Source organism: Artemia sp. Qi Xiang Cuo, chromosome 12 (assembly GCF_049724085.1).
Source record: "Artemia sp. Qi Xiang Cuo chromosome 12, ASM4972408v1, whole genome shotgun sequence".
Lineage (NCBI taxonomy): Eukaryota > Metazoa > Arthropoda > Branchiopoda > Anostraca > Artemiidae > Artemia > Artemia sp. Qi Xiang Cuo.
In genome coordinates, this window is record NC_142805.1 from 52,930,283 (window position 1) to 52,956,800 (window position 26,518).

General features: G+C 34.8%; 1 protein-coding gene across 1 annotated transcript in view; it reads right to left on the bottom strand.

Moving 5' to 3' along the window:
• Window positions 1–26,518, bottom strand: part of LOC148946267 (solute carrier family 66 member 3) — a 125,257-nt gene that overhangs the window by 63,676 nt on the left and 35,063 nt on the right. The window contains exon 2 of the mRNA XM_089098342.1: window positions 16,000–16,222. Coding sequence (XP_088954468.1) covers window positions 16,000–16,222 — 223 coding nt within the window. The remainder of the gene's footprint in view (window positions 1–15,999; window positions 16,223–26,518) is intronic.

Consider the following 26,518-nt stretch of genomic DNA (forward strand, 5'->3'; position numbering starts at 1 on the left):
AGACGACCAGTCCAATGCTGAAATATAAAAACCCAGAACTCCTAAACATAGAGTCAGATCAAAAGAAAAGTAAATCATTAGAACCACTTTGTCTGAAATCCTACTAGATAAATAATGAATGCCGTCATAGTTTTATCCGGGTTGCAGCGGTAGCTAGCAATCCGGGTTGCAGCGGTAGCTAGCAACCTAGTAAGAGACGATCACGTCCAATGTTAAGAAATATAAAACCCATAACTCCTAAAAAAGATTCAGATCAAAACAAAAAGTACACCATTAGATCCGCCTTGTCCGAAACCCCTATAATAGAAACTTACCACCCTTTGGCTTGAATAACAAAGAAAATATATTGGCTTGAAAATCAAGAAAATTGACTTTAACCACGTTATTCTCCACAAACGGGATATTTTTTTCTTTCCGCTTTTTCTTTCTCGTCAGCTAGCTGGGCACCGGAAAATCATAGAGAGCTGTATAATAGCTCATTTTAAAGGAAATTGCTACATCTAGTCACTTTTGTAATTAAAAATAAAATACTTTTTAAAGTAGAATCAATTTTGTCAAAAAAATTGCATTTTTGATGTATTTTTATACTGCAGTCTTTTCAAAGATATTTGAATTTTGAAGCAATCAAACAGTTCATGGTAATGAACTCTATAGTAATAATATCTACTTGTCTCAATAGTAACCGAAACTCTAAAGAACGAGATTTTGATACCAATAGATACATCAAAGCAAATAGTTCGTGATAACGAACTGTATGTTGTATAGTAAGAGTGACTCTTCTCAATAGTAAAACTTGCTATATCTAGTTCCTTCTGTAATTAAAGATAAAATATTTTTTTAATAGTTCCGGTTTGCAGCGGTAGCTAGGAACCTAATTAAAAGAGATCATTCGAAGAACATACCATTGTATATATTGGGACTTAGTTAGCTGCTCGATTCCTTGAAAAAAAAATCTTATTTGTCAATTGAAACTAGAATAATTTCTGAAAATTTTAAACAAAATAATTTTATTTAGCTGCAAAGTGCAAAAATATTTACGGTGTCTGGACAATAATTTCCATTTTTTAATTCAAACCAGAAAAAAAAACTTGAAAATTTAAAAATTATAATAAAGAACGACGTCTAGCCCATGATAACTGAAATAAACTATTGTTTCAAAATAACTTGAAGCAAATACTTTTAGAAAGTTGCTTCTCTAAGGTATGTTATACAAGGGACCATTAATCATAAATAGGGATTATGTAAGCTTCATCGGTATCATGGCTGTAGAGATGGCTGAAACCTAGTAAAGAACAAACCAGGGCACATATTGAACTTAGTTAGCTGCCTGATTCTCTGAAGTTCGTTTCTTGCTATTCGAAATAAGAAAAAGCCATAGGCTTTTTCCTGTTCGTGATTTTTTATCCGGGCTGCAGCGGCAGCTAGCAACCAAGTAAAATACAATTACGCCCCATAGTAAAAATAATTTATAATAAAGATTTTAATGAAAAAAAAAAAATGAACATTTGAAATTAGTTTCATTACATTAAAATGCCAGGTCATAATAAAAGCTTTCAATCTGGGAGGTTCAAGGACGAGTCTTTGACAGTCTTATGACCTCAGGGTACTAGATGTTACAACGTCCTTACGTATCCACAGTGGGTTTAAAAAATTCAATCACCCCACAAATGATGACCAAAAATATGCACAAATATAACAAATGTAACATTTGGAATATTATAACACTTTTTTCAAAGCTTTGAAGAAAAGCAAAAAAGGCTAAATGCCCCTAACTACGCTTGAAAGCTATTTTAAAAAGAAACTTTTTGGAGATTTCCATGGATAAGACCATAGCAGAAGCTTTGAGCCTGGGTGGGGATCAAAGAGGATTCTTTGAGTATTTTGACCACAGGTGACTTATTGTTGCGACTTTCTTAAATTTGGTAATTTTTGTGAGCATTTGGAAATCAAAGCTTAAACTCAATAACTGATACTGGGTCTCCTAACATTTTGCTTGGATTAAAAGGGATGAACTAGGAAGAAAATCTCAACATCTTCCTGTTGCTACTTCAGTCTGCATATTATTTTATTTAATCACATTTTAAACGGATGAGCTTTTCATTTTTTTAATAGTAAGAGACGAACCAAAAAGATTCAGGCAGCTAACTAAGCTCAATATATGCAACTTTTTCTTCTTCTGTTGATCATCTTTTGGTAAAATGCTCAGACACCATATATATTTTTGCAGTTTGCATTGACATTAGGGACTCTGTACTGATGTAATTATAGCTAACTTTATAATATTGCATTTATTTTTACGCCATATATGGTTACAACCTAAGATTATAACGTCATTCATCAATCTTGTGCAGGAAAATACAGTTTTTCGTAAAAATATGTTAACATAGGACAACTTGCGTAACTTACAGCGCTTGCCCTGGGGGCTGGACAGCTCTTACCATGACAAATTGAAATGATTAGAGATAGGAACTTATGATTCTCCAAATTAAAATAAACTTTTGAAATAATACTATTAATTACCCTTGTCGTGGTGTAGTGGTGCAAACCGTTCCTACCTATGGGGGATTTCAGGTTCAATCTTTCACGCCGCAAGTAAAACCAATGATTGTTTCCCTCCATTTATTACATTTATAAATATCTGTATCGTGTAATTCAATATTTTTTACATTAAAGAACGAACTTTAGTCCATAGTAGCTGAAGCTATGTTAAAAGACGATCATTAGGAGATTATACATAAGGGATTGATAGTGTAAATTGGAATTTTGTAAGCATCGTCAGTATCATGGTTTTGTTGATAGCTGAATTAAAACTAAAAATAATTGACCCCGGTTGGCTTTGAGCCACCAACCTTTCGGGTAATGGTCGATCGTGCTAGCCGCTTGTACTATGACATCATTAATTAAAGTTGTAAAATTAACAATATGATATATCGTCATAATCGTAGGTAGTAACCATATATGAAGCCAAGCCAAGAATGTATGATGAATTATGCTTGGCTTGAATTTATGATGAATTATGATGGAACCCTATATGTCAGTAACTATATATGGTAGTTATCCGGGTTGCAGCGGTAGCTAACAACCTAGTAAGAGACGATCACGCCCTATAGTAAAAACTAAAGTAACCCATAGCTCCTGAAAAAAGATTCAGATCAAAACAAGAAGTATACTATTAGAACCGTCTTGTCCAATACCTCTGTATAGCAAAATTACCGTCCCTTGGCTTGAATAACAAGAAAAATATGTTGGCTTGAAAATCAAGAAAATTGACTTTAACCACGGTATTCTCCACATTACAATAAAGAACGAAGTGTAGCCCATAGTAACTGAAGTATTATAAGGAATCATTATACAGAGGATGATTCAACAATTTTTTAGATAAGAAAACAGGAAAAAGCCTTAGGTTTTTCTTCTTTGTAATAGTAAGAGACGAACCTCAAAGATTCAGGCAGATAACTAAGTCCAATATATATGCAATAGTTTCTACTTCTGTTGATAACATTATAATATCGCATTTATTTTTACGGGCAATATATGGTTACAACCTAAGATAATAACGTCATTCATTAATCTTGTGCGTGAAAATACAGTTTTTCGTAAAAATATGTTAACAAAAGACAACTTGCGTAACTTACAGCCCTTGCCCCGGGGAATGGACAGCCTTTGCCAGGACAACTTGAACTGATTAAAGATAGGAACTTATGATTCTCCAAATTAACATAAACTTTTAAAATAATACTATTATTTACCCTTGTCGTGGTGTAGTAGAGCAAACCGTTCCTACGGATCGTGGGATTTCAGGTTCAATCCTGCAAGCCGCAAGGAACACTAGGGATTGTTTGTCTCCATATCTTACTTTTATAAATGTCTGTCATTTTGTACTGCAATATTTGACTTATCAACCAAAATGCAAGTCTCATAAAGGACCTACAAAAATATTATTTGTTTGCTTTTATGATCCTCGACCAGAAGCCATCATCCTAAACCCATCAATAAATGTCCCACCTACGCAGGGCAATGGGATTCCACCCTTCAAGAGGTAATCCACTTATAATAGCAAATTAAAAAAACACCTATCGTGAACAGGATCCCGCATACCAGAAATATAAAGTTCCTTCTCCAAAACAAGTCCATATACAAGAAAGAGGTATTGAGAGGTATTCCCTTGTTCACTGACTATTTTAATAACTATTCTATTTTTAATTACAAAAGGCAATAGATGTAGCAATTTCCTTTAAAATGAGCCATTATACATATCTCTATGATTTTTCAGTGCCAATATAGCTGAGGAGGAAAAAAATCGGAAAGAAAAAAAGATGCCGTATAGGCAGAATATCATGGTTTCAACCACTTTTCTTGATTTTCAAGCCAAATTTAATTTTCTTGTTGTTCAAGCCAAGAGACAGTAAAATTTCTATATAGCGGTTTTGAAAAAAGCGGTTCTAAGACTGTACTTCTTGCTTTGATATAACTCTAATTTTAGGAGTCATGGGTTATTTTAGTTTTTATTACGGTGTGTTTTCGGCTCTTACTAGGTTACTATCTACCGCTGCAACCTGGAAAAAATACACAATATTTGCTGTATTTTCATACTGCGGTCTTTTGAAAGATATTTGATTATTAAAGCAAGTCTGATTTCTAACAACGATATCTACTAAGCTTCAACTTTTGGTTTTCTTTTTTAAGGTTTTTGATTTGTTGGAATTCCTTGTTAAAATATGTACAAATATTTTTGCAATTACAAGTTTTTTCTGTTTACGCAATTTAATGTTTTTCATTCTGAAGTCTGTTCAAAGATTTTTGATTATTGTAGCTAGTCTGATTTCGAACAACAATATGTACTAAGCTTCAAACTTTCGTTTTTCTTTTTTAAGGTTTTTGTATTGCTGTAATCCCTTATCAAAATCTAGTACCCCGATAAGTTCGGAGTTACTATTGCCTATAGTTTGTTCTTTACATAAACTTCATTAATCAGATATTTTAATATATTTTACATGGTCTAATGATTAGGATAGCTGGCTCTCACCCAGTTAGCCGGAGTTTGATTCCCGGTATGGGATATTTTTACTTAGAAAGATTTCTTAAGGAATAAAAAAAACAAATAAACACGTGTAAATTTTATCAGGCAGCGAGTTGATTTTATTTAAAAATTCATTAAAAAAATGATTTTATTTAAAAAGAAAGTAAAAAAAGGAAAAGAAGAAAATAACGAAAAAAAGAAAAGAATAACAATGAAAAGTATCAGAGTCGTAAAATCCAAATATCTACTTTAAGAAAAAATTACTATAAAAAAATAAAAACAGACCCCGGAAATATCAGAGAATATATAAGAAAAATCTATTCAAAAGAAATAAAAAGCCCTCCGAAAGGAATAAAGCTCGAGCACACATATAGATGGCTACTAAGTTGTCTTGTCATCCAGGTTTCAAGAAAATTACCTTAAAGAACGAACTGTAGCCCTTAGTAACTGGAGTATTGAAAGGAATCATTATACAGAGGATAATTCAACACATCTTTAGATAAGAAAAGAGGCAAAAGCCTACGGTTTTTCATCTTTGTAATAGTAAGAGACGAACTTCAAAGAATTAGGCAGCTAACTCTGTGCAATATGCAATAGTTTCTTCTTCTGTTGATCATATTTTAATATAATGCTCAGACACCATAAATTTTTTTGCTGTTTGCACTAAACAAAAGCGACTCTATACAGATGTAATTATAGCTAACATTATAATATCGCATTTATTTTTACGCCATATATGGTTACAACCTAAGATTATAAGGTCATTCATCAATATTGTGCATGAAAATACAGTTTTTTGTAAAAATATGTTAACAAAGGACAACTTGCGTAACTTACAGCCCTTGCATCGGGGGCTGGTCATTCCTTGCCATGACACCTTGAAGTGACTAAAGATAGGAATTTATGATTCTCCGAATTAACATAAACTTATAAAATAATACTATTAGTTACCCTTGTCTTGGTGTTGTGGAGAAAACCGTTCCTACTGAATGGGAGATTTCAGGTTCAATCCTGCACGCCGCAAGGAAGACTAGGGATTGTTTCCCCCATATATTTCATTTAAAAATGTCTGTAATCATGTAATTTAATATTTGACTTATGATCCAAAATGCAAGTCTTATGTGTTGACCTACAAAATATGTTTTGTTTACTTTTATGATTATCTACCAGAAGCCATCCTCCCATACACATCCATAAATCTCCCACCTACACAGGGCAACGGGATTTCACCCTTCAAGAGGTAATCCAATTGTGATAGCAAATTAAAAAAAATACACCTCTTTTGTCCCTGATCCCGCATACCGACAATATAAAGTTCCTTCTCCAAAAAAAGTCCACAAACAAGACAGAGATATTTAGCGGTATTGCCTTGTTTACTGACTATTTAAAAAAATATTTTATTGTTAATTACAAAAAGCTCTAGATGTTGCAATTTTCTTTAAAATGAGCCATTATACTGCTCTCTATAATTTTTCAGTGCCTAGATAGCCGAGGAGGAAAAAAACAGAAAGAAAAAAAGATGCCGTATAAGCAGAATATCGTAGTTTCAGCCACTTTTCTTGATTTTCAAGCCAAATATAATTTTCTTGTTGTTCAAGCCAAGAGACGGTAAAATTTCTATACAGGATTTTAGAAAAGGCGGTTCTAATAGTGTACTTCTTGCATTGATCTAACTTTAATTTTAGGAGTTATGGGCTATTTTAGTTTTTATTATGGTGTGTATTCGTTTCTTACTAGGTTGCTAGCTGCCGTTGCAATCTGGCAAAAACGCAGACAATTTGCTGTCTTTTCATGATGAAGTCTTTTCAAAGATATTTGATTATTAAAACAAGTCGGATTTCTAACAACAATATCTACTAAGATTCAAACTTTTGATTTTATTTTTCAAGGTTTTTGATTTGTTGTAATCCCTTGTTAAAATGTATACAAATATTTGTGCAATTACCAGATTTTTTCTGTTTAAGCAATTTAATTTCTTTTCATACTAAATTCTGTTCAAAGATATTTGATTATTGAAGGTGATCCGATTTCTAACTACGATATGTACCAAGCTTCAATCTTTTTTTTTGCTTTTTTAAAGTTTTTGTATTGCTATAATCTCTTGTCAAAATCTAGTACCCCGATAACTTCGGAGTTTCTATTGGCTATAGTTCATTCTTTAACATAAACTTCATTAATCAGATATTTTAATATATCCTACATGGTCTAATGGGTAGGATAGCTGGCTCTCATCCAAATAGCCGGAGTTTGATTTCTGGTATGGGATATTTTTACTTATGAAAATTTCCTAAGAAATAAAAGAAAAAAACAACACATAAACACGTGTAAACTTTATCAGGTAGCGAGTTGATTTTATTTAACAATTCGTAAAAAAGTAATTTTATTTAAAAAACAGTAAAAAAAAGGAAAAGAAGTAAATAACGAAAAATAAGAAAGAATAACCGTGAAAAGTATCAGAGTCGAGAAATCCAAATATCTACTTTAAGAACAAATACTACAAAAAACAATTACAAACCTACCCCAGAAATGCCAGAGAATATATCAGAAAAGTCTATTTAAAATATATAAAAAAGCCGCCGAAAGGAATAAAGCTGGAGAACACGTATGGATGGCTACTAAGTTGTCTTGTGAATCAGGTTTTAAGAAAATTACGTTAAAGAACGAACTGTAGCCCATAATAACTGAAGTATTAAAAGGAATCATTATACAGAGGATGATTCGACACATCTTTAGATAAGAAAAAAGGAAAAAGCCTACGGTTTTCTTTTTTGTAATAGTAAGAGACAAGCGTCAAAGAATTAGGCAGCTAACTAAGTCCAGCATATGCAGTAGTTTTTTCTTCTGTTGATAATTTTTTAATATAATGCTCAAACACCATAAATATTTTTGCAGTTTGCCCTAAACATTAGTGACTCTGTACTGATGTAACTATAGCTAAAATTATAATATCGAATTTATTTTTACGACGTATAGGATTACAACTTAACATTTAAACGTCATTCATCAATCTTGAACATGAAAATACAGTTTTTCTTAAAAATATGTTAACAAAGGACAACTTGCGTACCTTGCAGCCCTTGCCAGGACAACTTGAAGTGATTTAAAGATAGGAACTTATGATTCTCAAAATTAACATATACTTTTAAAATAATACTATTAGTTACCCTTGTCGTGGTGTAGTGGAGCAAACCGTTCCTACCAATCGAGGGATTTTAGGTTTAATCCTGCACGCCGCAAGGAAGACTACGGATTGTTTCCGTCCATATATTAAATTTATAAATATCTGTTATTGTGTAATTCAATATTTGACTTATGAACCAAAATCTAAGTCTTATAAAGGACCTAAAAAAATATCTTTTGTTTCCTTTTATCATTCTCTACCAGAAGACATCATCCTATAAGACACCATCCTATAATCCCATCCATAAATGTCTCACCTACACAGGGCAATGGGATCTCACCCTTCAAGAGGCAATCCACTTATGATAGCAAATTCAAAAAAAAAACTCTCGTGACCAGGATCCCGCATCCCAACAATATAAAGTTCCTTCACCAAAAAAGTCCACATACAAGACAGAGGTATTGAGAAGTATTCCCTTGTTCACTGACTATTTTAAAAAGCATTTTATTTTTAATTACAAAAAACACTAGATGTAGCAATTTCCTTTAAAATGAGCCATTATACAGCTCTCTATGATTTTTCAGTGCCCAGCTAGCTGAGGAGGAAAAAAACGGAAAGAAATAAAGATGCAGCATAAGCAGAATATCGTGGTTGCAGCCGCTTTTCTTGATTCTCAAGCCAAATATGATTTTATTGTTGTTCAAGCCAAGAGAAGGTAAAATTTCTATATAGGGGTTTTGGAAAAGGCGGTTCTAAGAGCGTAATTCTTGCTTTGATCTAACTCTAATTTTAGAAGTTATGGTTTATTTTAATTTTTATTATGGTGAATGTTCGTCTCTTACAAGATTGCTAGTTACCGCTGCAACCTGGAAAAACCGTACACAATTTGCTGTCTTTTCATGCTGAAGTCTTTTCAAAGACATTTGATTATTATAAGTCTGATTTCTAACAACGATATCTACTAAGCTTCAAACTATTGGTTTTCTTTTCTAAGGATTTTGATTTGTTGGAATCTCTTGTTAAAATATATACAAATATTTTTGCAATTACCAGTTTTTTTCTCTTTACGCAATTTAATGTCTTTTCATGCTAAAGTCTGTTCAAAGATATTTGATTATTGAAGCTAATCCGATTTCTAACAACGATATGTACTAAGCTTCAAACTTTTGTTTTTCTTTTTTAAGGTTTTTGTATTGCTGTAATGCCTTGTCAAAATCTAGTACCCCGATAACTTCGGAGTTACTATTGGCTATAGTTCGTTCTTTAACATAAACTTCATTAATCGGATATTTTAATATATCCTACAAGGTCTAATGGTTAGGATAACTGGCTCTCACCCAGTTAGCCTGGGTTCAATTCCCGATCAGGGATATTTTTACTTATGAAGATTTCTTAAGGAATAAAAGAAAAAAAAAACAAATAAACACGTGTAAACTTTATCAGGTAGCGAGTTGATTTTATTCAACAATTCATAAAAAAATAATTTTATTTAAAAAAAAAACAGTAAAGAAAGGAAAAGAAGTAAATAACGAAAAAAAAGAAAGAATATCCGTGAAAAGTATCAGAGTCGAAAAATCCAAATATCTACTTTAAAAACAAATTAAAACAAAAAAAATACAAACAAACCCCGGAAATATCAGAAAATATATATGAAAAGTCTATCTAAAATAAATAAAACGGCCGCCGAAAGTAACTTCGGAGTTACTATTGCCTATATTTCGTTCTTTCACATAAACTTCATTAATCAGATATTTAGATAATCCTACATGGTCTAATGGTTAGGATAGCTGGCTCCTATGAAGCCAGCTATTTTACCTATGAAGATTTCTTAAGGAATAAAAGAAAAAAACATTACATAAATACGAGTAAACTTTATCAGGTAGCGAGTTGATTTTATTTAACAATTCGTAAAAAAATAGTTTTATTTAAAAAAACAGTAAAAAAAGGAAAAGGAGGATATAACGAAAAAAAGAAAGAATTACAGTGAAAAGTGTCAAGAGTCGAAAAATCCAAATATCTACTTTAAGAACAAACTACTACAAAAAATGCATACAAACCCCGGAAATATAAGCGAATATATCATATATGTATTATAGTAACTGAAGTATTAAAAGGAATCATTATACATAGGTTGATTCAACACATCTTTAGATAAGAAAACAGGAAAAAGCCTACGGTTTTTCTTCTTTGTGATAGAAAGAGACGAACCTCAAAGAATTAGGCAGCTAACTAAGTCCCTTATCAAAATTTAGCATCCCGATAACTTCGGAGTTACTATCGGCTATAGTTCATTCTTTAAATTATATTTCATTAATCAGATATCTTAATATATCCTACATGGTCTAATGGTTAGGATAGCTGGCTCTCACCCAGTTAGCCTGAGTTTGATTCCCGCTATGGGATATTTTTACTTTTGAAGATTTCTTAAGGAAAACATTAAAAAAAGGCAAAGAAGGAAATAACGAAAAAAAGGAAAGAATAACAGTGAAAAGTATCAGAGTCGAAAAATCCAAATATCTACTTTAAGAACAAATTACTATAAAAAAATACAAACAGACCCCTGAAATATCAGAGAATATATCAGAAAAGTCTATTTAAAAGAAACAAAGAGGCCGCCGAAAGGAATAAAGCTCGAGCACACATATAGATGGCTACTAAGTTGTCTTGTGATCCAGGTTTCAAGAAAATCATAGGCAGCGCGCTAGCGCTGCCTAAGTAAAGAACGATGTGGGCACACTGTGTTTTTTTTTCTCCATACCCGGGTACTTCGTATCGAAGGAGTTGTCGTAGAAACTTCGAAAAGGGCTCATTCGATTGGAAATTCAAAGGGCTAGTACCCTTTTTAATAGTCGAAAGTGATTGGAGGGCAACAAGCCCCCCCCCCCAGCCCAGCCTTCACCCCAACCACTCCAATCAAAAGTTTTTGCTAGCCCGTTTGTTGAGCGTAGTTGATTTCCAACTAGAAAATATGTTTGTTATATGCCCCTGGGGGCATATAAGGTTTTTATAGAAGGCGTTGTTGTAGAAACTTCAAAACAGGCTCATTTGATTGGAAATTCAAAGGGCTAGTGCCCTTTTTAATAGTCAAAAGTCATTGGAGGGCAACTAGCCCCCCCACGTCCATCATTTCCCCAAACACATCCAATCAAAATTTTGAGATAGCCATTTTGTTCAGCATAGTTGTTTTCTAGATAGAAAATATATTTTTGAGAAGGACAATCCCCCAAAACCCTCAGGGCAAGGGTTTTGAGTTATGCCCTGGGGGCATATAAGGTTTTTATAGAAGGCGTTGCCGTAGAAACTTTAAAAGGGGCTCATTCGATTGGAAATTCAAAAGGCTAGTGCCCTTTTTAATAGTCGAAAGTGATAGGAGGGCACCTAGCCCCCAACAACGCCCATCATTCCCCCAAACACATCCAATGAAAATTTTGAGATAGCCATTTTGTTCAGCCTAGTTGATTTCATGATAGAAAATAGGTTTTTGAGGAGGACACTCCCTCGCAACCATCAGGGCAAAGGTTTTAAGTTATGCCCTGGGGGCATATAAGGTTTTTTACAGAAGGTGTTGTCGTAGAATTTTCAAAAAAGGCTCATTTGATTGGAAATTCAAAGGGCTAGTGCCGTTTTTAATAGTCGAAAGTGATTGGAGGTCAACTAGTTTCCCCCCCCCACGCCCATCATTCCCCAAAACACATCCAATTAAAATTTTGAGATAGCCATTTTGTTCAGCATAGTTGATTTCCAGAGAGAAAATATGTTTTTGAGGAGGATACTCCCCTACAGCCCTCAGGGCAAGGGTGTTAAGTTATGCCTTGGGGGCATATAAGGTTTTTATAGAGGACGTTGTCTCAGAAACTTCAAAAAAGGGCTCATTCGATTTGAAATTCAAAGGGCTACTGCCTTTTTTAATAGTTGAAAGTGATTAGTGATATTTTGTGCTGTTGTTGTTGTTTAGACCAGGGCCCTTCGCATTGAAGGAGTTGTCGTGGGAACTTCAAAAGGGGCTCATTCGATTGAAAATAGAAAGGGCTGATGCCCTTTTTAATAGTCAAAAGTAATTGGAGGGCAACTAATCCCCCTTCCACTTCCACCCTCCCACGCCCGCCTTCCCATTTGCCCTTTATGTTTAAATACTAAATGTTGCCTTAAGATTAAATCAAAATTCACTGTGTTAATGCTAATTCCCAATAAGGCATCTCAGCAGTATCCCAAGAACGACTGAGGGTATTATGTTCAAACTTTTGGGGCTACTTCTGCTCTTAAAATTTAACCAAATCAAAATAGCGTAAGTGTATCCAAGATATCAAAGAAAGTAAACAGATTTTTTTGCGAATGGCATCAAGTTTTCTATTTCAGGTCAACTAGAGGAGGTATTAAACTAAATTAAACAGTACTATTTGTGTACAGATTTTTAAAAGGGTGTATGTTGTTTAAAAATTGCTGAACAATTTTCTCCAGCATACAAATAGCAGGCCAAACTATAAAGTCTTAAAAAAACAAAAAATTTGAAGTGTTATTTTCTTTTTCCCTGAAAAGACTATGTCAATATAAAACGAACAAAAATTAATTTAAAAAACTTTTCCCGCAAAATAAGTTTTTCAAATAAAAGTAAAGAACTCCATTAAACAAAAAATGAGCAAAAATAAAATCAAATAATCTACCAAGCACGAAACAACTACAAATCAGCATCAATAAATAAGTGAAACCCAAAACGAACAGAGATTACAATAAATAGCCGAGTCAGCCTCAAAACTAGCAGAAATTAACATAAGTCGGTCGCAAAACCCCTATGCCTTCCCAAGGCCAGAACAAAATTTACACTTTACTTAAAAAAAATTAATTTGCATTGTCAGTTTAATATACACATACTGATATTTAGTAACCAAAATGTTAATATTATTTGATTTATTAAAACTATAAAAGTGAAAACATTTATATCTTTTTCAGAAAAGTGCAAATTTTTTTCTGGCCTTGGGAAGGCATACGGGTTTTGCGCCCAACTTATGTTACTTATACTAAAACTTATACCAAAATTACATTAAAGGACGAACTGTAGCCAATAGTAACTGAAGTATTATAAGGAATCATTATACTTTGACTAAAATTACATTAAAGAACGAACTGTAGCCAATAGTACTGTAGCCAAATACTGTAGCCAAAATACTGCGGCCAAAACGAATTATAGCCAAAACTTATACTAAAATTACATTAAAGAACGAACTGTAGCCAATAGTAACTGAAGTATTATAAGGAATCATTCATTATACAGAAGATGATTCAACACACCTTTAGATAAGAAAACAGAAAAAAGCCTACGGTTTTTCTTCTTTGTAATAGTAATAGCCGAACCTCAAAGATTCAGGCAGCTAACTAAGTCCAATATATGCAATAGTTTCTACTTCTGTTGATCATCTTTTGGTATAATGCTCCGACACCATAAATGTTTTTGCAGTTTGCATTAACATTAGCGACTCTGTACTGATGTAATTATAGCGAACATTATAACATCGCATTTATTTTTACGCAATATATGATTACAACCTAAGATAATAATGTCATTCATTAATCTTGTGCATGAAAATACAGTTTTTCGTAAGAATATGTTAACAAAGGACAACTTGCGTAATTTACAGCCCTTGCCCTGGGGGCTGGACAGCCTTTGCCTGGAAAACTTGAAGTGATTAAAGATAGGAATTTATGATTCTCCAAATTAACATAAACTTTTAAAATAATACTACTAATTACCCTTGGTGGTATAGTGAAGCAAACCGTTCCTACCGATCTGGGGATTTCAGGTTCAATCCTGCACGCCGCAAAGAAAACTAGGGATTGTTTCCCCCATATCTTTCATTTAAAAATGCCTGTCATCGTGTAATTCAATATTTGACTTATGATCTAAAATGCAAGTCTTATAAAAGACCTACAGAAATATTTTTTGTTTCCTTTTATGATTCTCTACCAGAAGCCATCCTCCCATACACATTCATAAATCTCCCACCTACACAGGGCAAGGGGATTCCACCTTTCAAGAGATAATCCAATTTTGATAGCATATTTAAAAAAAAACACCTCACGTGACCAGGATCCCGCATACAAACAATACAAAGTTCCTTCACCAAAAAAAGTCCACATACAAGACAGAGGGGTAGAGCGGTATTGCCTTGTTTACTGACTATTTTAAAAACTGTTTTGATTTTTAATTACAAAAAGCACTAGATGTAGCAATTTCTTTTAAAATGAGCCATTATAATGCTCTCTATGATTTTTCAGTGCCTAGATAGCCGAGGAGGAAAAAAACCGAAAGAAAAAAAGATGCCGTATAAGCAGAATATCGTGGTTTCAGCCACTTTTTTTGATTTTCAAGCCAAATATAATTTTCTTGTTGTTCAAGCCAAGATACGGTAAAATTTCTATAGAGGGTTTTAGAAAGGGCGGTTCTAATAGTAAACTTCTTGCTTTGATCTAACTTTAATTTTAGGATTTATGGGTTATTTTAGTTTTTATTATGGTGTGTGTTCGGCTCTTAATAGGTTGCTAGCTACCGTTGCAACCTGGCAAAAACGCAGACAATTTGTTGTCTTTTCATGATGAAGTCTTTTCAAAGATATTTGATTATTAAAACAAGTTTGATTTCTAACAACAATATCTACTAAGATTCAACTTTTGGTTTTCTTTTTTAAGGTTTTTGATTTGTTGTAATTTCTTGTTAAAATATGTACAAATATTTTTGCAATTACCAGTTTTTTCTCTTTACGGAATTTAATGTCTTTTCATTCTGATGCCTGTTCAAAGATTTTTGATTAATCAATCAAATCCGATTTCTAACTACGATATCTACTAAGCTTCAAACTTTTGTTTTTCTTTTTTAAGGTTTTTGTATTGTTGTAATCCCTTGTCAAAATCTAGTACCCCGATAACTTCGGAGTTACTATTGGCTATAGTTCGTTCTTTAACATAAACTTCATTAATCAGATATTTTAATATATCCTACATGATCTACTGGTTAGGATAGCTGGCTCTAACCCAGTTAGCCAGAGTTCGATTCCCGATAAGGGATATTTTTACTTAGAAAGATTACTTAAGGAATAAAAGAAAAAAACAACAACACATAAACACGTGTAAACTTTATCAGGTAGCGAGTTGATTTTGTTTAACAATTCGTAAAAAAATAATTTTATTTAAAACAAAACAGTAAAAAAAGGAAACGAAGGAAATAACGAAAAAAAAAGAATAACCGTGAAAAGTATCAGAGTCTAAAAATCCATATATCTACTTTCAAAACAAATTACTACAAAAAAAATACAAACAAACCCCGGAAATATCATAGAATGTTTCCAAGTTTTGGCACGCTTTTGCACCACTCAGCGAGCACATGGTTACTGAATGTTGGTAACCTACAACGATTAAAACAATCAAATTTTTAGCTCATAAATACATAAATAATTATGAAACAATTGCTGATGACTACTAGCTTGTCACTAATTAAATGACGCTTCATTTGATAGTTTCCAGATCAGTTTTTGTGTTCTTTTTATGACTCTCAGCACAACCGAATATTATAAGAAATATAAAAATAATCATTATAGCAATATCGTTTTTTTCTATTATACTTTACTGTGTGCTCAACCATGATTAATCATAAAATTTAACCTCAATCATTTACTGGGCACCATCTTATTACTCTTAATAGAAAAATGTGTCAAAATATGACCAAATACTATAGATAACTCAGCCTTAGCTTAAGACTCTGTCGGTAAAGTAACTTAGGGTTTTTTGTTTGTGTTTGGAATAATTTTTATTGAGTCTTTGCTGATAGTACCTGAATAGTATTCTATTTGTTTTACATCTTGCTGCTTACCATTAAGAAAGTAACCACAAACTTGGGCGTCAGACCTCCAGCGACAGCATAAACAATAGCATTATACGCTCCCAAAAAGGCAAAAAATGTGATTCCATATTTCTTCGAGTAATAAAGCATCATTGCAATCAGTATTATATCTTGTACAACCAAAACTGGATACTCAGCAAAGTTTTTGATGGGAAACTCATTGAAAATGTTGTAGCACATAACAATGCTATAGCTGTAAAATAAACAAAGGTAGTGAGCAGTCTTATTCTATAGAACTTAAACAGAGCAAAGAGAAATAACACAAACAGCTAACAGAGCATGGCCCTAAATAGAAACAGTGTTGAATATAGCTGATATCGTTACAAAATTGATTGTTATAGGTAGCGCAATAGCGCTGCCAAAGTAAAGAGCGATGTGAGCACAATGTATTTTTTTCACCTAGGCACTTCGTACTGAAGGATTTATCGGAAAAATTTCAGAAGGAGTTCATTTGATAGAAAATTAAAAGTTTTATTGCCCTTATTAAGAGTCAAAATTAATTAAAGGACGACTAGCCCCCGCCCCCCTCCCTCACGCCCTCTTTTTTCCAAATATATCCGATTGAATTTCTGATATAGCAATTTGTTCAAATTAGTCAAACGATCATACAACAATGCCTCCACGGTTGACACAAACCCTCAAAGCCTGAGGGCAACGGTTTTAAGTTATGCCCTTGGGGCATATAAGGTTCTTATAAAAGGGGTGGTCGTATAAACTTTGAAGGCTCATTTGAATTTGAATTGAAAGTTCCAGTTCCCCTTTAAAGGGTCGGGAAATAAAAGACAAAAATGGATTGACAAATAAGTAGCCTCCCCACCCCACGCCCTATTTTCCCAAAATACATCCAATAGAAATTTTGAGATATGCATTTGTTCAAAACAGTCCAAATTTCATATAACAATGGCTCTAGGGTTAACAAAACACCCAAGGTCTGAGGACAAGGGTTGTAAGTTATACTCTGGGGGCATATACGATTTTTATTAAAATTGAAAGTTCTATTACCCTTTCATGAGTCAATAGTGACTGGAGGGCAACCATCTTCTAGCGTCCATTATTTTCTTAGACTCATTCAACTGCAACTATGCCTAAGGGCATGAAGGTGAAACTTTCAGGAATTACTGAGGGGGAAGGGGAACTAAACCAAAACACGCCATACACAGGTTGTCAAAAGTAATATCTTACTGTGACATCAGTAGTATCTTAGGAACAGATTGGTGCGTGAACTTGAAACTCACAAATTTTGTTGTGGGAGGTGTTAAACTAATCAAAAGACAATATTTTCATCATAATGCTGCTCCTTCTGCACAAACAAAATCCTACTCATATGAAATCCTACCGATCTTGCCACGGCCGAGCTGATTTCCATTTAGCCCTATACGGTTAGCCAAAAACGCCAGATTTGGCAATCTGTCATCCTCTATCCAAAAAACGTGCCCTATACATTTCAACCTAACTTTCATTATAGCCCTAGAAATCGGGATCAAACCACATTTTGGGTAGAGCCTAATGTTTGAAATACGGTCAATTAGTCTGGTAAAATCTCTGGAAAACATCTAGCAAACCTTCCTCTGTTTTTTGCAGTGCTCAAGCTTCAGAACCAAATTTGACCACTGTCATCACTGTAACTTTCAATATTTTAATTTTGGTTCGCAGACTTATTTTCCTATTCTTTCAAACTTTTTTCAACTGTGAAAAAAACACCCTGAGCCTTGACAATTCTACTTTTAAAATCTTCAAGGCCCCCATTGTCTTTACTAATAATATTATCCCATCTTTGCTTTCAAAGTCATGCACTCCCTTTTCCCATAGGATTTCAAAGTCATGCCCTCCCTTTTCCCATAGGATTTCTATGACATACCCTCTGACGTCACGCGACACACCCTCGCACCTGTACAATGCGGTCAGCTGTTGTTACCGGAGCCCTGTTTCTAGGCAAGATTTCCACCCTTGGCATGATTCTCACCCCTGACAAAATTCCCATGAGAAGCCCCTTTGTTTTTCTGTGAAATGCCCTCTGACGTCATGATACACACCCCCGTGCATTCCTGTGACACACCCCTTTGTTTTTCAAGGAGAAATCCTCTGACTTCATGTGACACATCCTTTTGTTTTTCTGTGACAGCCATGGCAAGATTCCAAGCGCATGCCCTATTTCTAGGTGATATTCCCAGGTGTTTCAATTACCTGGAATTTGGTCGGGATAATAAATAAGTTCATTTAACAGGGGGAGCTCTTAACCCAACGCACCTACAAAACGCAGTCACCAGTTCTATTGAAGGGAACACACTTGGCAAGGAACACACTTGGACTCCAATGACGTCATACGACTTACCCTGTTTCAAACGGACAAATATGTACTTTGCGACAGGAACCCATGGGGGGGGGGATCCCCGCTTATAACGTAACGAGAGCACACACCTTACGTAATTATTGTACATCTCTGCTAAGTAATACTTTTTTTCGCCCCCGAAAACCACAAAGAGTTTTTTTTTCATTAACTTAATGGCTACACGCACTTTATGTAAGTTCAAATAATTATTGTGCAAGACTTTCGAGTAATACTTTTTTCGCCCAAAAGCCACAAGACATTTTCTTTCTTCGGCGTTTAATCTTTTCGGTCGAAACACCTTTCATATTTTTTTCTTTTTCTATAGTTCTTAACCCCGCCAGGACTCGAAAGGTACCATTCTCTTCCAAAAGTACAACTCCCCAAGAAACTCGTCCATGAAGTCATTTCCAGTATTTTATATCTGAAACCATATTCTAAAATTAACCTTTTGCATAACGGCTAAGATTCCCCATTTTTTGGCACTCATTAGAATGATGCGTTACTCTCCCAGTTGGATACACTCCAGGAGGCGTTTGCTCTCAAGATATTAATAACGATACAGCGAAAATGTATCGTTTCATTGCGTAGGTTTTTAGATTTCACACTATCGCGACAATCCGCCCCCCTCTAGCATGCAATACCGGATTAATAAGGTTGATATTAGATGCAAATTTAAGATATATTAAGAGCTGCTAAGGAAAATATCCATTTCTATTAGTACCTGTCAGATTTTCACCTCTTCCATGCGAAAAATTCCTTAATGTCTCCACCCTAACTTTTAAACTTTAGTTCATCCCACAATGACATTACATGACTTCCCCCCCCCCCAATCCTGACAACAAATCATCTCCACCAAGACATTTATCAAGCATTTCCTATTGAAAAATATTGTCTTTAAATCTAATGATTCAAGTTTTTTCCAACCCAAGCCAATCTTGATGCCCCACAAAATACTCCACACTGCCATGGCATTTCACTCATGTGTCACCAACCCCTCCCCCCACCCAATCCCCCTGGGTGACCTGATATTAGTGATAAATTTAAACCATATTAAGAGATTTCTTTGAAGGACTTTTAACAAAATACACCGTTTCATGGAGTATTGTTAGATTTTACTCCCCCTCTAGCGCAAAATTCATTTAACACCTCTCACCTTATCTACAAGCTCTAGAGTATACTAGTCAATGACAATGCTTACCACCTTTGTAAATTGTGGATGATATTAAACACCCCCATGGCATCGCTAGATCTCCCCCAAGACATCTTTCAGGCATCTCCTAATAAAAATTATGCTTTAAATCCCGTGAATAAGTTTTTGCAACCCAAACGTGTCATGGTGCCCCACAAAACACTCCACACCGCCATGGCATCACCCCCATCCATCACCATATGGCACCAGACCCCGGGTGAACTGATATTAGTGGTATGTTTAAACCAAATCTACACAAAAAGAACCGTGTATTATAGAAAATCATGGATCCTAGCATGCAACCCAGGGGGGTAGGAGGGAGGGGGAGTGTTATTAGAGATGGATTTAAAGCGTTTTAAGAGATATCTACAAAGGACTCTTAATGAAAATATCCATGTCTTCGAGTGGGATTTTGAATTTCACAGTATCCTAACAACAGGTTCCACCCCCCCCCCCCCCCCACCAAGCATTCATTTTCAGAGGGCGCCATGATAATAGATGCAATTTTTAGGCATTATTGTGACTTAAAAAAGGATAAAATATAAACAATGGCATGCGTAATTTAAGGAAACATGAGGGGAGAGGACTCCAAGGGAGGGGTGCGTCTGTGGGGGGGGGGAGTTTTTTTTTCCGTCGCCAGCTCAACACTGCCTTTTATCCTCTGTTTTATTTATATATTTTTTAGTTGCGCAAAGCAGTAATTTTCAAGTGTATATTTATTGTTACCCCGCGGCGGCTCTCCCTCTAGTAGGGTGCCGGCCAACTCGCTGGCCACCTCCAAGGGACTGTTCAGTCCACCGAGCGGTTTGTCTCCGTCCTTACGCAACCCAGGGGCATTTTTCAGCAAAAATATCAAAATGCGCAATGGGGATAAATTCTTGTTCCCACCCATCCCGCGCGCTGTGGGGAGTTTGGTCTGTGTCTACTCATTCCGCGGACGGAATTCGGCCATCCCGCATGCTGTGGGAGAGTTTGATTTGTGTTTACTCATTCCGTATAAACACATCCAATAATTTTTATTGGATGTGTTTGGGGGAATGATGGGCGTGGGGGGGGGCTAGTTACCCTCCAATCCCTTTAAACTATTAAAAAGGGCACTAGCCCTTTGAATATCCAATCGAATGAGCTTTTTTGAAGTTTCTACGACAACCCCTTCTTTAAAAACATTATATGCCCCCAGGGTATAACTTAAAACCCTTGCCCTGAGGGCGTTGGGGGAGTGTCCTCCTCAAAAACATATTTTCTATCGGGAAATCAAATACGCTGAACAAAATGGCTATCTCAAAATTTTGATCGGATGTGTTCGGGGAAATAATGGGCGTGGGGAGGGGATAGCTGCCCTTCAATCACTTTCGACTATTAAAAAGGGCACTAGCCCTTTGAATTTCCAACCGAATGAGCCTTTTTTGAAGTTTCTACAACAACGCCTTCTTTTAAAACCTTAATAATAAATAGTGCAGAAATTACAATAATTAACCGAGTCAAACTCAAAACGAGCAGAAATTAACATAAGTTGGGCCAAAATCCCCTATGCCTTCCCAAGGTCACAATAAAATTTGCACTTTACTGAAAAAATACAAATGAATGTGCATTGTCAGTTTAATATACATATACTGATATTTAGTAATCAAAAGGTAAATATTATTTGATTTATTAAAGTTATAAAAGTAAAGACATTTATATTTTTCAGTAAAGTGCAAATTTTGTTCTGGCCTTGGGAAGGCATAGGGGTTTTGCGCCCAACTTATGTTAATTTCTGCTCGTTTTGAGTTTGACTCGGTTAATTATTGTATTTTCTGTTCGTTTTGGGTTTCATTTATTTATCGATGCTGATTTGTGGTAGTTTCACGCTTGGTAGATTATTTGATTTTATTTTTGCTCATTTTTTGTTTAATGGCGTTCTTTACTTTTCTTTGAAAACTTATTTTTTGGAAAAAGTTTTTTTAATTAATCAAATTAAACAATATATTTTTGAAAACAGAGAAGTCACCCCCCCCCCCTTTTCTTTGCTACTGTTTAATACTCTAAGCATTTCACCTCACATTGCCAGACTATTACTGCACCAGTGACATACCACTATCATTGCAGCCCCACCAGCCATTCACTCCCCCCCCCCCCCCCAAAAAAAAACTTTTCAAACATTTCTCTTCATAATATACCTCTTCATCTGGTAATAACTCTTCATCTGGACTTTCATCAATTTAATTAACAATCTAATTTATCCCTTTGGTATTCTTGTGCCTATGGTACCTCAACTCTTGGACAGTGCCTGATTTCCGACATCCATTTTGTATTTTAAAAAAGCAATTTTTTCTACATTTAAACCTAAGATATATTACCCTAACAGCCTTGCACATTTAAATAGACATATTCAGCCACATTTCTAACATCATTCCAAGTCCATAAAAATATTCCAAGTATTAAATTTCAACAAAAATTCCAAACTGAACTGTGAAACATCTACAGAATGTAACGCTGACAAGACACAACGCTACGAAAATATTCCAAGTGTCATATTTCAGTGAAAAAATCCTAAAATGAACTTTGAAACAATGACAGAATGTAGCACTGACAAGGTAAGCCACGACGCAACAGTATAAAACTAATCCAAGTCTTACATTTCAACGAAAAAATTCCAAAGGAGCTGCGAAACATCAAGAGAGTGTAACAGTAAGAAGGTACTTGGGACTTGGCGAAAAATTTGAAAATTGAAAAGACGTGGGAATCAGATCAGATCAGAATTTGAGGTTTTCTGGCATAACCAGCAACACTTTAAGCCTCCTGAAGTACTGGTTCTACCTGCCTACCAGTGGGTAAAGGCAGGCACACATAGCAGCCCCCACCCCTGGGGTGTAAGAGGGGACTCATCAGGTGAGACCTATACCAATTTTAACTTGTAATTTGACTACAGTAACCAATCCTTGGGTTTATACCACTGCTACTGTTGATGCTTGATGTTTTGTGCTGATTGCTTTCTATTCTTCAAATTTCACAATCCCCTGCTTTGGTATTTGAAATTTGTTACTTCATTGTGGACTACATCCTGCCTTATACCGAAACTATCTTAGAACATTGACTATTCCTGGTCCTGTTTTGTTGTTTACTTCAGATAAAAAATCAAAAGTCAACTCAATCAACCTCGTGCACTAAGTTCTGACAGCACCATCCAATTCTTTGTATCAGAATCTGTTTAAGAGCAACTACTCATGCTCACTAACCACACAAATAGCATAAAAATCAAACATAAAATGCTAGCAGATTCACTACAACCTGACAATCTTAAATCTTCAGTGAAAGGGTTACTTGATGACCTTATATTGGCTAAGATCTCTTCCCAGGTAGATGAGGCAGTGGTTAAAATGAAAGAGGAACAGACATCCATGCAACATAATGTCACTATCTCTTCAGATAAGCTGGATGCAATCAAGCAGGAGGTGTATGCTGGCCTCAACCTAGATCTTAGTAATTTAGTGGATAAAACTCTTGAAAGCTATAACAGACGCATATTTTCTGTTGAATCTTCATTGGCTACTTTAGAGTCATCCATGATAGACCTTAAAAACTCTTTCCAGCCTATCCAGTCAAACCTGGTAAGATTAAATGACCATTTTGAACAGCAGGCTTTGAGCAACCAAATTATTGTCTTTGGGGTGAAAGAGGAGACCTCCATTGAAAACACTGAAAGTCAATTCTTGTCACTATGTGCTGGGAAATTTCCTGGCATACCAATTATTCAGTCTGATGTTGTATCAGCCAAAAGAATTGGCAAACCATCTGCAAAACCCAGACCAATAGTTGTTGAATTTTGCAACTTAAGAGTTCGTCAACTGCTTCTCAGACAAAAGAAGGATTTGAAAGGATCAGGGATTCTATTTTCTGAGACACTTACAAAACCACACTTACAACTTCTTTCATATGCCAATTCAAAGCTTGGCTTACGTAATGTCTGGTCCAGTAAAGGTGATATCCTGTATAAAACCCAATCTGGAAGAGTGGTTAAGTTTAATAATCAGAGTGAAATTGATTTATGTGCTGCAAATGCAGATAAATTAAAGTGATGGATTTAGATTTATTTTCTTATAATATATTGCATTGTTTCTCTAGTGATTTACTTGCTGTTCTTAAAATATTCCTCTTTTATTCTTTACTGTCCTCACAAAATTTAGACTGGTACCATATTACACTTTGTGCCAATAGTTTGGACGATATGTCCCTTCCCACTAATATTTCTTTATGTTTGTTTGTGATTCTGTCCCCTTCACGTTGTCTGATTTACATTATATTCTTTTTGTGTCATTATACTTGTAACCCCCATAATATCAAGTGGTCACACATTATAGTTTGTGCTAATACTTATAATAATATGTGCCTTCCCACTGATTTTTCTTTATGCTTGTTTATGATCCTTTCACCATCATGTAGCTTGGCTTTTATAATGTTTTTGTCATGTCAGCACATTTGCAGCTCATATAATTTTCACTGTTCCTATATTGCATTTTGGGCAAATATTATGAATAATATATGTTACCCCACTGTTATTTATTTATTTATTTACTTATTTTTTTTTATTTTTGTTTGTGATCCTATCACCTTTATGAAGGCTGATTTCTTTCATATTTTTGTCATTTCAGCATAATTGCAGCTCATATAATTTTGACTGGTTCCACGTTATACTTGGGGCCAATATTTTGATGAATATGTGCCATGCCACTATTATTCCCTTATCTGGGTTAGTGATCCTATCACCTTCCTGTAACCTGAATTCTATCATAATTTTTTCATGTCAGCACACATGCAACTTGCATAATTTTGACTGGTCCCATATTATATTTTTGGTCATTATTTTGAATAATATATGCCATCTCATTGATATTTCTTTATCTTATTTTTTGATGCTATCACCCTTGTGTACCCTGAATTCAATCAAATTTTTGTCATGTCAGTATATATGCAGCTCTCATAATTTTCTAATACCCATAGTATACTCTGGGATAATATTTGGAATAATATGTGTCATTCCATTAATATGCATTTATATTTGTCAGTGATCCTATCACCTTCAGGTAGGCTGACTACTATTATATTTTTTTTTTTTTTTTTCTTTCTCATGTCAGTTACAGCTTACATAATTTTCTGGTCCCACATTATAAATTGGGCCAATACTTTGATTCTACTTTCATTTTACTGATATCTCATTATGCTTTTTGTGATCCTCTCACCTTCATGTAGCCTAACTTCTATTATTTTTTTTGTCAGTCCAGCACACTTGCAGCTCATGTAATAGCAACTGGTGTCTCATTATACTTTGGTCCAGTACTTTGGATAATTTGTGCCATCCCACTTATATTTCTATGTGTATATTTATTATTTGTGATAATTATGGGTGATTTTTCTTTTCTTTTGAATTCTTCTATTCTTAATTTGGTTATATTTGATCAACCAATTAGGGCTGGTAAACAAGAGACTCACACGCTTGACCCTCTCCTTGAATCTATAGTTAATTCTAGCTGTAATTATCACACTACCATTGATTATTGTGATAAAATTATACCCTCACTGTCTTTAAATAGTAGTTTCAATGTATTTTGTTTGAATGTGCGTGGGATAAGAGATCAATGGGATCGTCTGAAATCGTAGTTTTGGTCTGATAATTCTTGCCCTTTTGATGTAATTGGTTTTACAGAAACATTGTTATCTGATGGTGAAAATTTTACAGCCTATGATATGCATGGTTATGTTGCTGTCCATATCCCCAGAATGGTAACAAAGTGCTCAGGAGGTATTTCTTTATTTATAAAGTCTGATATTGAGTTTAGAAGAAGGTCTGACCTTGAATCCATGTTTAAATCAGTGGTGTCAAATAGTAGGTCAGTTTATTCTCTTGTTATTGATCTGAAAAGCCAGTTTGCATGTGATACTGTTTGTTTGTTTTATAAGCCCCCTCGTTTTCCAACACATTTGTTCTGTGATTTGCTTGATCAACTTTCTTGTGTGGGGTCTTTCTCTAAAAAACGTATTTGTGTTTTGGAAGATTTCAATTGTAATATGTTAAGTATTGGATCAAGTGATGAATGTGACCATCTCTTTGATGTGCTTTCTTCTGCTGGTCTACTTCCTTCAATTTTTTTTCCTTCTCTTGTTGACCCTACTAGAAATTCTGCCACTTTAATAGACAATATTTTCATTTCTCATTCTTCGAATTTGAAGTTTACTTCTGGTCTTGTTTTCACTGATCTTTCTGATCATTTCACTATTTATGTTTCAGTTTTTGTACCTCAAACTGAGATTGTTGCGGATGAGCAGGGTGAGTTTTCTTTTAGAACTTCTACAGATAAAGAAATTTCTAATTTAATACATAGTCTTCAGAGTAATGATTGGTCTAGTGTTCTTGAAGCTAATGATGTTGATTGTGCAACGAGTTTATTTTTGTGTCGTATGGGAGCTCTGTTGGATAAGCATTTTCCTCTTAGAAAGAGGCCAAGGAATTCCATACCTAAATGTCCATGGATGTCTAGAGGTCTGATCAATGCTACACATATGAAGGCGTCTCTGTTTAAGGCTGCATGTAAAAGTAAGACACAGGATGATCTTTTGAAGCATAAACTTTATAAAAATGTGCTTACTTCTTCAGTACGTGCAGCCAAAAAGCTATATTTTTCGCGTCGAATTGATGAGTGTAAGGGGAATTTGCGAAAGGTTTGGACTGTAGTTAATGAAGCTCTTTCCCGCAAGAAACTCAAACAGTCCCCCCTTGTCACTACAGGAAAGCTGATGGATCTTTCGTGGACAAAAATTCTTCAGCAAGCGCCTTCAATTCGTATTTCACCTCACGTCCTTCAGTTCCTAATCCACCCTACAGCAGAGTAAGTAGTTTTCCCTTAGCAGAAAAGTCATTTTTCCTTTTTCCATGCAGTGATACCGAAATTTCTAACATTATTTTTCAGCTTTCAAGTAGCCGTTCAGTTGATGGT